Source organism: Acipenser ruthenus, chromosome 3 (assembly GCF_902713425.1).
Source record: "Acipenser ruthenus chromosome 3, fAciRut3.2 maternal haplotype, whole genome shotgun sequence".
Lineage (NCBI taxonomy): Eukaryota > Metazoa > Chordata > Actinopteri > Acipenseriformes > Acipenseridae > Acipenser > Acipenser ruthenus.
In genome coordinates, this window is record NC_081191.1 from 48,091,991 (window position 1) to 48,110,676 (window position 18,686).

An 18,686-nucleotide genomic window follows, 5' to 3' on the forward strand; every position below is an offset into this window, starting at 1 on the left:
GTAATAAGTGTTTGTAAAATAAGGCCGGAGCTGTAAATACTTTCTTTTGCAGCTAGATTTTGATTAAACCTTACTTGAAAGTACTTTACTTTTTTCCTGGCTAACCATGATAACCTCCTCCTTTTATCCCAAGAATGTCGTGGGTTCAGTTTTACATTTACAGAAACACTTACCTCTAACAAATGGAGATGATCCATCCAGCCCATCAATTTATACCTGAGGCTAATAAGAAATTTCACAAAGGAAATGCGCTCAGGCTGCAGTGTTTTACTGTAAGATTCTCACCTCCACAACTATGTGTGACAAAGTGTAAAAGCCGCTATGTAAATTAGGTTGTAAATGATGCATGCAAAGGAAAATATACCAGGTTAAGGTATGTGGCTATTCTTTTCCATATAAGGCAGTCAGTTAATCTACCAGTACTACCACTAGTTTAACTGATTTAAAAATAATAAGAAATCGTATACTGGTAGGTCATAAGTGAATAATATGTTTTAATAAACTTTCTAAAATAAAAATAAAATAAAATAAAAAATGAAAAACAAGACTTCCAACATTGTTTGATATTTTTTAACCTCAAATGTCTTTTCTCCTCAGTCACACTGAACTTTAAAGATTCATCAATCTTGTCCAATTTGTAAGAGTCTGTGATAGACATTAGGCTTGACAGGAGAGGAGTGGTTAGAGGAGCGGCGAAGAGAACCTTGGCACCAGAACAAAGGCAGATAAACCCGTCACCTGAGGAAATAATGGGTAATGACAACGAATCATTTTGAGAGTAATAGAAAGTTTGGACTTGAAAGTGTCTTGCCTGATCTGACAGTGTGATTTAATATAGAACCTGTTGTGATCTAAAGCCACTCATCTTTAACCATATTACTGAGACTGTTCTTTAAAGTTCTGTGTTGACCAAAGTCATCATTTGTACCAGTTCCTCAAATATATTGGTATAGAAGTGGCAAGTTTGTTAAAATACAGTGCCAGCTGTGAGCCATAAAAAAGAAAGAGTGAGCTGTGGAATGCAGCAGCTGGCACACATGACACCGAAAGAGTCTGCAAAATGTGACACATTCATCATTCCCTCTTAATTTCTACTGGAGCTGAACACAAAAAAATAGAAACACCCATGATATACAGTAAGTAAACATGCTGTTCCTCACATGAAAGACTAGTTTATGTTAATGCTATTGCTGAAATGTATTTTCCAATATATAGAAGCTGCATCTCCCAGAAGTTTCAGTCACAATGAAAAAGACAGCAGATCAGACAGATCTTAACAGAGGGCTTATGGTAGAAGCTTGCTTAACAGATGCTTCAAGACTGCACAGAGTTGCAGCAGATGTCATCAACTTTCATCATCTAAAGCAACTTAATATGTTAAGATTTAAAACAAAATTGCACTTGGAGGGGAAACAATGCAATAAAACTGTAGTATGACAGGGGTTCTCTTCTCATATTTAAAATGATATAGTTCTGTAGCTCCAGTAAATATTAAAGACAAAAACAAGGCATGCAAACCAAACAGTTAAATATATTATATGGAAAGTCCATTTTGTATTTATTTTTTAATCGTAGGTTACAGAATTCCCTAAGTTTAAATTTACGTATCTTTGCTCCAACTGGTAGTGTGTGATGTCATATTCCCAAATGCAGTAACTTTGCAGTATCATTCCCTGGGAGGAAAGCATGTATTTTAAATGCTCAAGCTCAGCAAGACACCATTGCTTAGAGAGAGAAAAACAAATCAATAAATAAAATAAACAATGCCAATAACAGTTTGAAACCAGGGATTTCCATCGGTTTTAGAGGCCGATCTAATGGAAGTGCTGTAAACACATGACAAGGGATAAACGGAGCTCCCCTCAGACAGGTGCCTGCTACAAGAAAATAGGCAGTACCAAAGCTATTTTTTCTAACTTGATGACGAAATGTTACTTATTTGGCTCTACATATTGAATAGCCAAACTTGTGCTTGATTTCCATCTTAAGGCCCAGGAATAGTAAACATGGCAATATGGCTCAAGGTCCCGGGTGAGACTGATTTATTGTTTCGCTTTTTCTATTTTGGACTCTAAAATTGAACTATAGCATAGGGTTATCAAAAATAGCAATGGTCTTGGTTACTTTCCAGGAGCAGAACTAACTTTCTGACTCGGCGTGACCCAGAGCCCCCTGACTCAGTTCCCAAAATTGAGTTGTCTATCCTCAAGCTCCAAGGTGGGAGATGTGTGTGTGCTGGGGGTGGGTGGCTATATGTACAGTGGAACTCCATTTATCCACACAGGTCCACGGATGTGTGAAATCCACGGATAAATGAGGTGTCATTGCATGTGACTAGAATTCATGAATACAATACAGAAACTAGTAATGTAAACCAAATCAGCATTTACTGGAGATATAATATATATATATATATATATATATATATATATATATATATATATATATATATATTACAAAGACAGAAGAATGTTCTAAAATGAGTTTACTTTAATAGTGTTAATCCTAGCAAAATCTTTTCAAAATATGATACACCTCCAAACCTGTTTCCATAGCTTTTTCTGTTACCTAAATAAATAAATAGAATAATAATAATAAGAAGAAGAAGAAGAAGAAGAAGAAGAAGAAGAAGAAGAAGAAATACAAATAAAAAGACTACAAAGCTACAAGGTCATAAGACATTTTATGATGGGAATAAGCTATTCAGTCCATCAGTGCTGACAATGTTCCTATGAACTAAGTCATGTGTCAAGCAGCTAGAAATATCACAAGGTATTCTCGCTAATTTATTCCACGCATTAATATTAAATAATGGTAGCTAAGTGTTGCTAGTTTGCTGGGATTTCAAACAAAAAATACAATTCTATTATGTATTTATTTTACTTTAAAACTAAACTAAACAAGCCTGCTGTATAATTTTAACTTTTCTTACATTTCAACAAAATACGTAGCAACAGAAGTGTGTTTTTTTTGTAACAGCTTTTTTGAACAATTCATTGTTGCAAGTCGTTCTTTTGAACATTGAGAAATATGTTTGCTGGGATTCGCGAAGTAGCTGCCTCAGGAGAACTAATTTGACAGAATCTACATCCTTCTGCTGTTCATACCAAGAAATGAATCCTCCCATTTGTAGCGCTGCTGTCTTTGCGTCGACTCCACAGGTTTCAGACTGCTGCATGCGTTGTTGTGGGTGTGTGTACTGCGGGCGGTAAGTCTACTTTGGCAATAATGTACTGTATTTCAAGCCCTTTCCTTTAACCACTGGACCACACAGCCTCCTTCTAGACTTCCAGTGTTCTAGCGGCTGATGAGTTAATAATAAGACACATAGGGCAGGATTTTCAAAAAACTCTGTTATTGTATCGACCCTGCGGTATAGCAATGACAGCTTTAGTAGCAAGTGATTTTCGAACTAAATTCGTTAATAAAATGAAATCTGTTAATGCTTTGAAATTGAGTTGATGAGGTCATTCATGAATGCTTAATTTTGTGAATAATTTGTGAACTTTATTTAAATTGTGTCATCCAGAATGTACATTTATTCAGAACACTTCACATATAAAATGATTATCTGCCGTGTGGGTATAAATTGAATGGAACGGATTTAAAAATAATAAATAAGTAAATAAATCCCACTAGTCATTTACCCTAATTCGGGGGTATATTTTGCCACATCTTATTATATACAACTCTTTTAACTTGGATTTTGCAATCTTTTTTTTTTTTTGGTTAAAAAGAAAAAACACACTTTTTCCCTTTTTTCTGGATGGGGCGGTGGGTATGGTAGGCTTGGTTGGAATTTATTTTCTTATGTTGACATCTTTTGTATGTATTTTAGTATGTATGATTGTAGGCTATAAATAAATACGTTTGAAGTGTAATTTGTGTTTGTAGTTGTTAGTTATTATACATGCATACCATGTGTGTAACACTTCATTATATATTTATTAAGCTTTTAAATTTACGATACAACTCCCTAACAAGGATACATTGCAAATCCGCATTCACCTGTAAGGACACTTTATTGTAATATTATGCAGGTTTCTATAATAAGATTTCATTATTTACTCTTAGGTTTTTATTTGTTTAATTCCAATAAAATCTACAGTAGAGGTCAGTTGTCAAATCATTTACGTATTCAGAGTTCAGCCAGGCTACAGTTGCATTGATCATTTATTGGTAGTAACATGGGTGCAAATAACGGTACATCATTTTAGCAATAGGATTCTTCTCTACTCCACACTCTAAGCTGCAACAGTGTATGTGTAATTAATTCATATGACATATTTACTATACATTGCTCATTATCCAGCTGCTTATTGGAAGCATCTTCTACATCAACACAAAAAAGGACAATGAACTAAAAACAGTGTCTTTTTATTTTAGACATGCAAAATACAGTCCATGCATCTGCTTTTTTTCTGAAAAACAAACAAACAAACAAACAAACAAACATTCATTTGGAGCAGATGGTACTAATACAGATTGCTATCAACTTTCAATAATTCATCCAAAATGCTTTACAGTAAGAATATTAAGAAATTTAGCAAAATCTCAACAAACCTGTATAAAAACTGATACAGATAACTTGTATTTTAATTATTTTCAAGGCGACATGCTCTTATGCAAGAAGTCAGTTTTTTCCCCCCTGTAAAAATGTTTTCAACAATACAACTGCTTAACAGATGCAAGCCTTGAGGCTACACATGCAAAACAAAATGTTTAGTTAAAAATTACCAAAACATGCTATTTTTATTCTCTGAGCTATGTAAAAGTGTGCTGAGGTGTTAGGGTGCGAGTCTCCTGGAAGACTCAAAATCAGACAGACATTTTGGTTTGATTCCTTTCCCATTGTAATAGTCCACCACTTGGTTTGGAACCTCTGCTAAAACACTTTTTGCCAGTGCAGCAGGAGATGCCTAAAAAAGAAAAAATGGATAAAATGAATGCACTTTCTGCTGCCTTAAACTTATTTTTATGACATGCTTATCGAAATCCCATACATATTTCAGCATAATATACACGAAGTATAGTCATTTCTGACACAGGCAATCATAAATCCAATGCAAACAATCCCACATGTGTTAATTGTTCCCTATTTTGGTTTCACTATGTGAAAATGCCTTCAAAATTGTCCAGTTGTTTTTTTTGTGATGTGGGCTCCATGGAGTGCTAAATTGACACCACAAAACTAGCTTCCCTTTAAACCATAATGGATTTGAAAAGATGAAAAGTCTAGCATACTGTTGACTATGCAATCTAGTCCCTTTTAATTGGATCTTTAAAACATAGCATTTATGTGCTATTAGAAAATCAGAACCAAGCAGAATGAGACAGCCAGCCAGGTAACAAGTCAGTAGGGGCCTAGGTTCACTTGTCACTTCAGTCACATATTGGTTTCTTACAGAGATACAATTTAAATACACAGCTATGAGCCTATCCCAGCTACTATTAATTACATACTCTAGACATCTGGGCGAGCAACAGTGTAGAAGACAAAAAATGATCAAGGGAAAAAAGCCCCTGAGTCATGTTTCTAAGAGTGCTTGTAGATTACAACATCACTCCATAACTCTCACCAGTTGTGCACTTCTCAAATGTGCAGATTTGAAAGAAGCACATTATGGCAAACGTGTATTTTCATTTAAGAAACATGTATAGTACTATCTTAGGTTAAACGACAGATGTTTGCAAGCCTTACTTTCAAGTTGTCTTGCGCTCACTCGATCTTAAAAAAATGCCTCCACCCCACAGTGCAATGGGTAAAACAGTACAGACTACCTGAGAGTAAGGCAAGCCAACTGAGGACTTTAAACTAGTAAAGTATTGTTATAACCCGTACATCTTTCATAACTGCACACTGTTAGTTACAAAATGTATTACCTAGAAAAAATAATTTTATACCTGTAACTAGAAATGAAGCTAATTCAATCTGAAGCAACCTACCTGATTTAAAAATTGATTTAAAGTAAAAAAGAGAAAGAAAAAACAAATTAGTACTGGGGGCAAGAGTGTAGGTGTTTTGGTTTTGAAATTATGCAGCAGGACAGCCTAATATTTGAATGATGAATTCAAAAGGTTGAATAGATCAAATGTAGACAGCCTGTTGTTCCTGTTATTAAAAAAATAAAACTGCTAGTCAAATATAAACAATCATGACATCTGGAATAGTAGCACTCCTAAAATATCATTTTTGTTTAATGACATCTGAAGGGGCAGCTGCTGGTACCCCAACAGCCACTGCCTGCAAATTCGGTCTCCTAGTCAAACAGAATTTGTCAAATTAATGATTTTGGGATTCATTAGAATGTCTTATGGTACAATATCCTTCCCCTTAAAGAAAAGTTTGAAAAATACCATTTAGGCATATTACCTTTACCCCATCAGACCCTATTAGCAAACCCAAGCCCTTGCAACCCAATGGATTTGTACCATGGTGCTGCAACGGATTAGCATTTTAAGTGAAAATAGTGTTCTATACCCAAGTACAATAATCAAAGAGAGAAGACGGACAATGACAAGAGATAAATTCAATCCTTATGAAAATATTAAGAACAGTGGGAGATTGTTAGACTTTGTTTTTGAATAAGCTAATGTTATTTTAGCTACCAGGGTACCTAGCAATCAGGGTATGAACTGTTATTATTGTTATGGTAGCTCATGCAAGATGAAGAAAAAACAATCCGGAACAAAGGATGTATGCCAACAGGAACCGCGACAGACTTTTTAGAATACTCACAAAACATAATATTTAGGTTGATTGATATGCCCTTCAAATAAAAATACTCATTAAGTGCTTGTCTACAGCTCTTTTTTGTAACATTGTACTGTACTTGAACCCTAGCTAGGCAGCCTGGATTTAATGGGGAAAGCAGCTTAACTGAGCTGAGATATGAAGATGTCCTCCTTGTGTATGGATACTGATGACATTTCAAATTTACCATCAATTTCACATTTTCATATATTCATTTTTTTTCAAGCCAGAAGTGGGCCAAAATAAACCTTATAGACACTCATCCTTTCAACAGCTCCTTCATTCATATATACAAAACCACATGCTAAAACAGCATTACTATAGCATGGCAACATATTACTCTTGCACAGTCATTATAGTAAACAACCTTCAGATGGATACACATCACATTATTTCTTGCAGTGATTAGGTAAAAGACAGTAATAATTTTTGCCAGTAGATTATATGGTAGTTCAAAAAAACTCAAATATATTTTTCACATTCAAGCAGCTGTGTCCCCTGTTGTAGGGATTCTTTTTTTGTTGGCAGTGCCAGCCTCACAGGGTCATTATTGAATTTAAAGGGCATATACACTGTAGCTTCAAACTGGGTTTTGTTTTTAACCAAGGTTTACAGACAGTTGTTAACAAGGGTTGTTTGAGCAATCACATAATTAAATATTAGTGCTGCAGAATGACAAAAAATGTAAGCATCATAAAATGCTTTAATAAAAAAAGTGTTATGTATAATCTCAGTAAGTCCCAAGCACCAGACTGGTGTTATTTCTCATGCTACCTTGTTCAGAAATGAATGTGTTTTTCATTACAGCACATTTACACACTGGATTATTAAGCGCAGGAAAATGATCAACTAGAGATCTTATCATCATTTGAGTGTACACTTGAAGATCGGTATGGTGACAATTAACAGGCCTTCATAAAAGAAAAGTTGAAAAAATAAAACTGGGATACCGCAGAGGTTTGGATCTAGTGGAAAACTGGTACTAATATGGATGTTACCAAGGTATTGAAATATATTAATATTCTTCCAATGGCTCAATACATAGTAGCTACCCACACCCTCAGTGCAAAGCATTGTCATTAAAGATCACTTGATACTTTGTATTGTTCTCGTTCCAAAGCGAACCATGCATTGTTGGATGAATTTGTAGGTTATTAAACATTAAGCTTGCTACCTTATGATATCAAATGCTATAAATAAATTTAAAAAAAACATACATGTTTGAAGTTCCTAAATGGCACAAACTGCACAATGTCTCGTAGAACAGGCTCCCCCTTGGGAGACCTGAGAATGCCATCATCCCCGTCGAGCATCTGCATGTCGCTGAAGTCTGCGTTGCCAACCCCGACGATGATCACAGACATGGGGAGGTGAGAAGCGTGAACTATCGCTTCTCTGGTGTCAGCCATGTCGGTGATCACTCCATCCGTCAGAATCAACAGGATGAAGTATTGCTGATAAAGAAATACAAGCAGGAAAAAACATTGTCTTATGGATATAAAATTTGAGAAACAGCAACAAAAGTGCCTCCTCAGAGGGGAGGGCACCACGATTTAAGCGTTTGCATCTTGGTATATTTTAATCGCTCAGAACCCAATCAATCCTTCCACATTGGAGTCTCTTAATGAAACAGTAGAGGATCCTAACACAGTCAACCTAACACTAGATTTTTCACTGTAGTTTTATTGCATGTAGTAATGTTAATATGTGGTAAAAAAGGGGAAACCCCAGCATGATTAATATAGAGTTGAAGAGCAGCTGTATCGTGTTGTAAGATGTTCTTTGGAAGGGATGTTTAATCAAGGGCCTGACTACTTTGTGGAAACAAAACATCCCATGGCACTTTTTTGAAGAAAACACAAAATTCTCCATTGCCCTTATCATGGTATCATATTAGCTTAGGATCTGTTTAATACATGATCTATAAATGTGTTCTTAACATCACATTACTAGTGTAAAGCTTCATGTCATATAAAAAGGTACCCTGTAACACTGCATTGCCGTGTTAATATTAAGAATAACTGTGTGAATATTGTTAGAGTGTTTACAATGGATCCTTAAACTAAAGTGTTACCAAAAAAAAAAAAGTACTTACGGCTAGGGAATCCCTGAAAACAATGTGTTGGATCTCATTGGATCTGAGCTGTTGAACTGTAGCTTTGAATACTGCCCTTACCATTGCTTCCTTGGTGTGCATCTCTTCTGATGCAGAACTGGCCACCTTTTGAATAATCGGGGCAATATTTGTTGGTCCATATAGTTGAATCTTTGGAAGGCAGTTTTGATAAGCTTCTACAACCCCCTGTATACCTTGAGGGACAACAGATTGAAACATGGCTGTAAAAAGCATGTGTTTCCAGGTCTAACCATGGTTTAAAACCTTTCCTTGAATTATAGTGCAATATACTGTGCAATATACTGTAATATAATTATTATAGTTTATTTTATTTGTTATAACTATTGTTTTTTTCTTTGATTTATTTGTGTGAGCAGCTAGAACTCAGCTTTGCTTTATAGTTAAAGTGACCCTGAAAGAGTGAATATTCAAATGGTACATGCTTGTTAATTTATCTAAAACATATAGACCAGTATAATTGCCAATTTAAAGATCATTGTTGTAAAAAAAGAAAAAAAAAGGTGTTATATTTACACTGTTGCAGTGTAGTACAACTTTATTTTATTTCTTAAAATACAGCCAGTTTAAGATGTATACAGTTTGTGGATACCATCTTAATTTGACACAACAAAAATAAACCATCTGAACTTTCAATATTAAAACATGCTACTGAAAAAAAGATTAATCTGACCATACAGTTGTGTACATTTGGTTAGTAAAGATGTAACATGACAGGCAATTAACTACTGTTATCTTCTGTTTCACCGAATGCTTTTTTTTAGATGATTTTTTATTCAACATAATATTGTAAATAATAAAACAAATGAAAATGGCATGGACAAAAATGATGGGACCGCTAACCTAATATTTTGTTGCACAACCTTTAGAGGCAATCACTGCAATCAAACGTTTTCTGTAGCTCTCAATGAGACTTCTGCACCTGTTATCAGGTAGTTTGGCCCACTCTTCCTGAGCAAACTGCTCTCGCTGTCTCAGGTTTGATGGGTGCCTTCTCCAGACTGCAAGTTTCAGCTCTTTCCATAGATGTTCGATAGGATTCAGATCAGGACTCATAGAAGGCCACTTCAGAATAGTCCAATGTTTTGTTCTTATCCATTCTTGGGTGCTTTTAGCTGTGTGTTTTGGGTCATTGGAGGACCCATGACCTGTGACTGAGACAGAGCTTTCTGACACTGGGCAGTACGTTTTGCTCCAGAATGCCTTGATAGTCTTGAGATTTCATTGTGCCCTGCACAGATTCAAGGCACCCTGTGCCAGGCGCAGCAAAGCAGCCCCAAAACATAACCGAGCCTCCATGTTTCACTGTCGGTATGGTGTTCTTTTCTTTGAAAGCTTCATTTTTTCGTCTGTGAACATAGAGCTGATGTGACTTGCCAAAAAGCTCCAGTTTTGACTCATCTGTCCAAAGGACATTCTCCCAGAAGGATTGTGGCTTGTCAATATGCGTTTTAGCAAATTCCAGTCTGGCTTTTTTATGTTTTTCTTTCGAAAGTGGAGTCCTCCTGGGTCTTCTTCCATGGAGCCCACTTTCGCTCAAAAAGCGACGGATGGTGTGATCAGAAACTGACGTACCTTCACCTTGGAGTTCAGCTTGTATCTCTTTGGCAGTTATCCTTGGTTCTTTTTCTACCATTCGCACTATCCTTCTGTTCAATCTGGGGTCGATTTTCCTCTTGCGGCCGCGCCCAGGGAGGTTGGCTACAGTTCCATGGACCTTAAACTTCTTAATAATATTTGCAACTGTTGTCACAGGAACATCAAGCTGCTTGGAGGTGGTCTTGTAGCCTTTACCTTTACCATGCTTGTCTATTATTTTCTTTCTGATCTCCTCAGACAACTCTCTCCTTTGCTTTCTTTTGATACCAAACAGCACAGTGACTACTTTTCTCCATTTAAATAGGCTGAATGACTGATTACAAGATTGGAGACATGTGTGATACTAATTAAAGAAACTAATTAGTTTGAAATATCACTATAATCAAATTATTTATCATCTTTTCTAAGGGGTACCAACAAATGTGTCCAGGCCATTTTAGAATATCTTTGTAGAATAAGCAATAATTAATCTCTTTTCACAGCTTCTTTGCTTTATTCTATGACATACCAAAGGCATGCAAGTATACATGATAAAATAGCTTTTAATTTCATCACTTTTCAGGAGGAATGAAGCATTATTTCAATGAGCTGTAAGGGTACCAACAAATTTGAGCACGTCTGTACAACTTATTGGCTGGAGTGAAGACTTCACCATGGTGTCACATCTTCCCTATAAGCCTAAACCTTGTTGATCATTATTGATTCTACAGTGTAAAGTAACTGCCCATCTACCACTGCTCTGGATCTTACTGGAATTATTTGGATCTTTGCTTGACGACACTTCCATAGCATTTTAGAGTTCAAGCGATTGGCAAAAAAAAGAAGGAAATCTGTAGTTTTATGTAATTTACAAAAGATGTAATGTACTGTTTTTATTTAAGCATGTAGTAACACAGTGTCCTTAAATAATATTGAATTGCTATTAAATTGTACATCAATCGACTTTTAGATACTCAGTGCCTTTATTTCAGATGTCAGTAGGCAAAATTCAGGTCATGATGCTGTGATGTGGTTGTCTGCTTATCAGAGCTTTGAATATCAGATAATATTCAGACTGGGGAGCATTTAGTTTAACTGGAAGGCTCAGTTTCAGGTTTGTCATCATTGTGAATCCTGTAAACCCAAATTATTACCGAATATGTTGTGAGAAGTATGAATTCTATTTGACTTCACCCTGCTCTGGTGATAGTTTAACAAAGGGAAGTCAGGTTGGCTACGTGACTTCACACTGCTTTTGAAGAAGCAGGGTCGACCTGGGTGACAATCAACAAAAATGTGGCTAAACAGAATAAACAGAACATGTTCCTTGAGGAAGTGAAACTGTTTATTACTTCGTCGGCTTACGAACGAACGGCCGGCCTGGATCAAAGCATGTCGATCCACATCTTGAGGTCACTCTGGGTACGTGGGTACGTGGTTTCACACTACGCTGGGTCGGGACCCGGGTAGGAGTGCCAGTGTGAAAGGGGCTTTAAATACTATGAAATAGCAGATGGGGTTTACAAAGTATTTTAGCACAGGACAAATAACCACCTCAGACCTGCATAAAATTGCTCTTGAATGCTACCATTATAAGTAGGCTTGCTACTTTTCGATTGTAATCGGTAAAGCTCGTTAAACTTCGAATTCCCCAAAAATGTGACTGAAATAAATTTATATAGGATAAACGTTGGTAAAACCAAATCGCTATTTTTTTTTTCTTTCCAAAAACAATAATTTAAGAAATCGTCTTGTCTGTGGTTTTTATACTTGCTGTCTGTCCCGTCTCTGTTCCGTTCTGAATGGCTAGGGGTCGCTGTCAGTCAAATCAGTGGTTCCTTAATAGGCGAGTGTAGTTTCACCGTCCGTCATTCCATCCTGTCCTGACAGATCTCGTTGGCTGAAGCAGCGCCAGAATGCTCTCATTCGTTTAAAAGACTGTCAATCAATCATTAGACCAATTGTGAACATTCATTTGCCAGCTGTAGCCATTCAAAGCGTCTACTTTGAAATTAAATTATTATAGGTATATACGGTGACAGTTACTAGTTTGATTTGAAAGTGGGGTGTAAGAGGAAAACGCTTAATGAGTATTGTGCACAATACCCTGATCGACGGCAGAAGTCTCCGCGTCAGGACGAAGTGGGCCTGTCTGCCTTGCCTCAGTGAGTCCAGCTGTGCTTAAGGAGAGGGGCGGAGCTCGGAATAAGTGCAGGTTAGTTCTGTTCAACTCTCTAATGTTTTGTTCTGTCTGTGCATATTGTTTTTACTTGTAAATGTATGTTATAAAAGTCTGTGTAATACACTTTATATACTGCGTTTTTTATGGGTTATTTGAGACATTTTTATTAAATTTGTGTTGGGATTTATATCTACGAAGTACAGATTCGCTGTGACCAAACGTTATTTCAATTAGAATGTTGGTAACCATGGTTTTGTGGCATGTCGAATATGATAAAGGGGTTTCTCCAAATGAGACGTTTCTCAAATGGCATAAAAAGTCTTTTTTTTTTTTTTTTTTTTAAAGCATAAAGGCCGATTTCACCCATGCTCTGCATGAATTGAAAAATAAAGAAAAAAACGGTAAATTCTTTCAAAAATAAACGTCAATATTAATCGTCAATTTGGCAAAGAAATAAAAAAATAAAAATCTAATAGTAGCAAGCCTAATTATAATATAAAGTATATGATTCCATCCAACTGACTATACCAAGTATGAATATTGGTGGGTGCATTCAAATCAACCCTGTGTATTTTAATTTCTAAAGCAATTTTATCAAACAGAATTGTACAGTTTGTGTTGCCATTACAGTATTAATCACTAACTGCATGAATTTAAACATCCAGATTCATAGTTCAAACTTAATAAAATATAAAAGATAATGTCTAGTATGCACTTACTCTAGGCAAAGCGACAGTTACCATGGCCAGGCTTCTGGTGAGGAAAAGCTGACAAGACGACAACCAAACGGAGCGGTCTTGGTATTTTTCATTTACTGTATACAATTATTGTTGCTGTAGACACTTGTGTGAAAATGACATTTTAATGGTGTGTAAATTCCAAAATTAAAACATATCTAAAACCGATATAATCCTGAATTTATCATTTTATTACAGATGGAATGTCATCCATTTCCCATTGTGGTATGCGTTTTAATCTTTCCTGGTTCATATTCCAGATGAGACTACCCTGCATTCATGTGTTTCTATGTATCTGTCAATAGTCTCCCCGGGGCCTTTTCTGCAGTAAGTAGTGTCAGCTCCATTCTGATTCTGAATTCTCTTAAAGGATGTCCTTATTACTTTGACAACAATGTGCATGCCATCCAGTAGAGGAGTATCTAATATAGTACCTAATTAACATCACACAGTGGGGTTATTACTATCATTGGGCAGGGTTAATCTCCTTGATTGTAATCTCCTGTTATCTGAGCCAAATTTCATTGATCACTGAAGAGGTCATCTAAACACATTGTCGTTATAAAATAATATATTATTGCTTAACTGCTGTATAACTTACAAAATCAAATTTTGGTGGGAAACATGCTGATGCTGAATATACTCTTCAGTGTAACAGCAACTGAATAGGGTCCCGTATTTGTAGCCAAAATCTGTTCCAGAGATTATCTTAAAGCATGGCCAATAAATGTAATAAGATTCAAGCCAACAGAACAAAACTATTTTATTCATTGATCTTCTGTTAATGTCCCACATCCTTCAACAATAGACACTTAGATCTTTATGATGCTGCTTGAGTTTCCTTCCTGTTTCAATTAAATATGTACAGCTCTTGCAAGTAGATTGAAAGTTGTGCTTGGTCAAGGAAGATTCTGCCTAGTTTAACAGCCTGTCCAAAAGGAATATCAACCCTCTTTATGGAAGACTGATAACATTTGTAATGTAATTTAGATAGAGGGAATGGTCAATTTGCTTCCAGTGAAGAGTTGTAAATCTTTATGTCATCTCTACAACAGCCTAAACAGACTTTTTTTTAAGAATGCAAATTGAAAGAACAAGAAGCACAAATTTGGTTATTATGATGAATAAGCTGAAATATGGATTACACCGTGTAACAATTTTTTTTTTTTTTGGTTCCTGGGTAGTAAGTGTTATTTCCTAATTGCTTATGCCTCAAAAGTATAGAAAATGGCTATTATTCCCCACAAACTTTGCTTTTGTGACCAGGACAATGATATTTTGAAATTTACCTATTTTCCAGAACATTCCAGATAGATTCAGTGCTGAGTAAACTTGGAGTAACTTCTAGAACTTTCTAGAACTTTCCAGTAATATAAATAGTAGTATAAATACAGGGGCCTTAAGCCCACCAGTTCAGTTTAGTTCCAGCTGCCTAAGTGGATACATATCTGCATTTTTCTGAGATGGCATCAAGGTCATAGGAGACTTAAAAATGGGGGCATTCCTGATGGGTCTCCAAGGCGGTTTTACCAAGTTTCCCTGCTATCTTTGCCTTTGGGACAGCAGGGACACCAAGGCGCGCTACCACAGGCAGGACTGGCCACAGCGGACCGAGTTCTCTGTGGAGAGGAACAACGTCAAGTGGGAGCCACCACTGCACATCAAATTGGGCCTTATGAAACAATTTGTCAGAGCTCTAGATAAGGAGTCGGCAGCCTTCAAGTACCTTCAAGACTTCTTCCCTAAGCTGTCTGAGGCAAAGGTCAAAGCCGGTGTCTTCGTCGGACCACAGATAAAGAAGATCCTGGAGTGCAATGAATTCCCCAAGAAGCTCACTAGTAAGGAGAAAGCAGCTTGGAACAGCTTTGTCGCAGTGGTTCGGGGCTTCCTGGGCAATCACAAGGCCAAAAACTATGTGGAGCTGGTTGAGACTCTGGTGAAGAACTACGGCACAATGGGCTGTAGGATGTCCCTCAAAGTCCATATCCTTGATGCTCATCTTGATAAATTCAAGGAGAACATGGGAGCGTACTCGGAGGAGCAAGGCGAGCGCTTCCACCAGGATATACTGGACTTTGAATGCCGCTACCAAGGACAGTATAACGAGAACATGATGGGAGACTACATTTGGGGGCTGATTCGTGAAAGTGATTTACAGTATAATCGTAAATCTAAAAAAACTACACACTTCTAAATCTTTTGTAGTCATTGTTGTATTACTTTAGTATAAATACATGTTAATTTGGATTCATATGTTGTTTTTTTCTGACTTTATGTGAACGAAAAGACACAAATTCACCCGTTTTCTCATTGGAAATAGGTAAATTTCAAAATATCACTGTCCTGGTCACAAAAGCAAAGTTTGTGGGGAATAATAGCCATTTTCTATACTTTTGAGGCATAAGCAATTAGGAAATAACACTTACTACCCAGGAACAAAAATTGTGTTACATAGTGTTATTCAGCCACCACAATTCTAAATGAATGTTAGAAATACCATATACGGTATATGCTCGAAATATGTGTATAGTATAAGCGATTTTGAGTAAGTGCATGGAAAAAATGATGTAGACTTCAGAACCATTTAGTTTCATAGACTGGTAAAAATGCTGTGTTTTTCACTGGTCATCCCGTCATGTTTTCATGAAGCAAAAAGGGGGTTAAATCATACCTGTTTAAAACTGGTCTGTGCTTAATGGTAGTGATTTTACTGCTAAATGCTAAGCTATCAGTGTTCTACAAGAAGAGAAAGGACAAGCCCTGTGTGTGATACAATACTGGCTTGTCGCCAGTAGCTGTAAGTGAAAAAAAAAAAATCTACTGCTGGCATTTGTTTAGCAGGGGAGTAATACTTTTTTATATCTGTATTTTTGGAACACATATTGAAATGTACTAACAAGTTGCATTATTTGAGGAAAAAATAGACTTAGCAGCAGAGAGTTGACTTCTTAAGATCATTCTGTCTGTGTATTCCTGTTCTGGTAAGTCAGTTACCCATTTTAAATCTATATGATATATCTACACGTATAGCTTGTTGTAGGCTGTTTAAAATGAAACATATTCAGCATTTGATGGTATTGAGATCAAATGCAAAACTTGCATGTGAGGCTTGTCTGAGCCACTGGATAAAGTGGTTTAACTTCAGGAATTAATGTGCAGATCAGAATTTAACCACTGTAAAAGATCTGAGTGAATTATTTGACAAACACTCTACTCTGGTCATGCAGGCTACTTACTGTGTGATCCTTGGTGGTGCTGCATTGATTTCACCTACTCTCTAATAGACGCACTTATCCAAATAACCGGCCAGGTAAAGAGAAGATTGAGAAAATAAGCGCCTGGCTGAAATTTTGAGCAAATACGATATGTATAAAAAGGCTTGGAATAAATCACACAGTGATTGGTTTAACTGCATCACATGAACACGCTGGAAAAACAGTGTATACACACTACTTTGTTTTTAACAGCTTAGCTTTGATGCATCAAGTAATCTCTAAAACTTCTATTATCAAAACCCAATGACTGCGTTTGAAAGTATATTTTATAACCCCATTAAAATGTAATTGCTTGATTTTGCTTACTCTAGGTTACAGTGTATTGATCCCAGGTGGTTTTGAATGACACCACCATGTCAAATTAGTTCAAAATTCAGCAGCACTGACCTGGTTAAAGTTAATATGCTTTGTGATTACATTTTTTGAAGCTTCAAAAAATGGGGAGAGTAATCCAAACTCCATGTCCTATAAAAATCAGTTTCTTAGGAAGTTTTTTAGTACAGTACTAACTTCATAATTTTCTGAGATGTGGTGAGTTTAGAGGCCGGATCACTGCATGCAACACTGGCTGTATACAGTTGGCTTATAACCTCTTATCCAGGTGAAGAAATGGCAAAATAATTCAGCTTGGATCTGTGTTCAAGTCTTACCTGCACACTCTGGGTTGTCTTCATTAAAGTTTATTGCAAAATCATGGGAGACCTAGAGGAAAAATAAAAACAAGTTATGATTTAAATGTGGTTATATCATAGTTACAGTTCCATGAATGTTGCAAATGTTCTATATGTAGTATGCAATTAAAGTTTAAACAGTGTTCTAAGGCATTAATATTTTATTACATCGAATTATGCCTAACTTTAAATTGCAGTATTACTTAATAGTAATTAAATCAGACGGTATGTCTTCACTATTTCCAAACAGTTCACCTAAAAAAAGGCATCTGGTGTGGATTTTATAAATGATTGCTCTATTTATTTAATGCTGTTTGTTCAGACTACACAATCATGATTTGGTAAATAAGGCGCATATTGCTAGGAAGCTTGCCTGATAATTTCTGTCAGCTGCATCTCCTCAAGTCACCATGAATATTTACAGAGACAATTACACCAAAATATGCTAATAGATGGGGCTAATGCCCCCAGAACAGTGATACCAGTTGTGCTGTCTGCCAAAATGTTATTTTTATGTACTAAGCATGAATGTCTGCTGCAACAGAGGAAACAAAAATGTGACATAAAAAGCAAGTGAAAAAATGTTAGGTTATTATCATAACCCTGGTTCCCTGAAATAGAAATGTTACCATTACCGAATGGGATATATTTGTCATAGCCCAAATTACCTGAGCACTTATATCAAAGCTTCTCCTTTAAGAGCCCTGTATGCGTCAGATGTCGTCTCCAGAGGACGGGTACCTACTTTGGTACCGATCAGGTCACTGCTACTGACTGGTACCAGCTCTGGTACCGATCAGGTCACTGCTATTGACTGGTACCAGCTCTGGTACTCTGGTAATGACTAGTCACTAGTACAGCTCAAGTACCGACTGGTACCAGCTCTGGTACCGACCAGGTTACTGCTACAGGCTGTGGCAGAGCAATTCACTGGTACCGGCTCTGTATCAGGACAAGTGGCGTGCAGGTGAAGACCTGAAAAAGTCACTGGCAACCTCAAGCATGCACTGTTAAACAGACAGAGGCTGCAGCAGCCTGCTAACTAGAATACAGACACAGCAACGGCAAAGAGACACTCTGAATATTTTCCGGTCGAAAAGGCTCCTGCCAATTTGACAGAGCAGTCTCCATAGCGCAAAAAGCTGACTGGAAAAAAACAGACAGCTAGCACAGTATACCGTATACAGAGGCGGAGCTAGTACAGACAGACAGCCTATTCGTGTGCTGGGTTTTTGAAAGAAAATAATTAAAACTTGCTCAAAATTATATATAATATTTTATAAAATCTATATATATGAAAGGTGCTAGCAAAGAATTATATTGACTCACGAAGAGCCGAGCAGCAGGGGAGAGAA

At 36.6% G+C, this 18,686-nt stretch overlaps 1 protein-coding gene across 3 annotated transcripts in view; it reads right to left on the reverse strand.

Annotated features, from left to right (window-relative positions):
• Window positions 1–4,118: 4,118 nt before the first annotated feature.
• Window positions 4,119–18,686, reverse strand: part of LOC117435654 (copine-4) — a 193,013-nt gene continuing 178,445 nt past the window's right edge. Inside the window, exons 12-15 of one of the 3 annotated variants that reach the window (XM_059013133.1) lie at window positions 17,311–17,362; window positions 8,931–9,064; window positions 7,972–8,208; window positions 4,119–4,919 (exon numbers count right to left, since the gene is read on the reverse strand). In XM_059013133.1, the coding sequence (XP_058869116.1) occupies window positions 4,788–4,919; window positions 7,972–8,208; window positions 8,931–9,064; window positions 17,311–17,362 (555 nt within the window). In that variant the 3' untranslated portion in view covers window positions 4,119–4,787. The remainder of the gene's footprint in view (window positions 4,920–7,971; window positions 8,209–8,930; window positions 9,065–17,310; window positions 17,363–18,686) is intronic. The other 2 variants (XM_059013139.1, XM_034058993.3) reach the window with 2 other exon arrangements.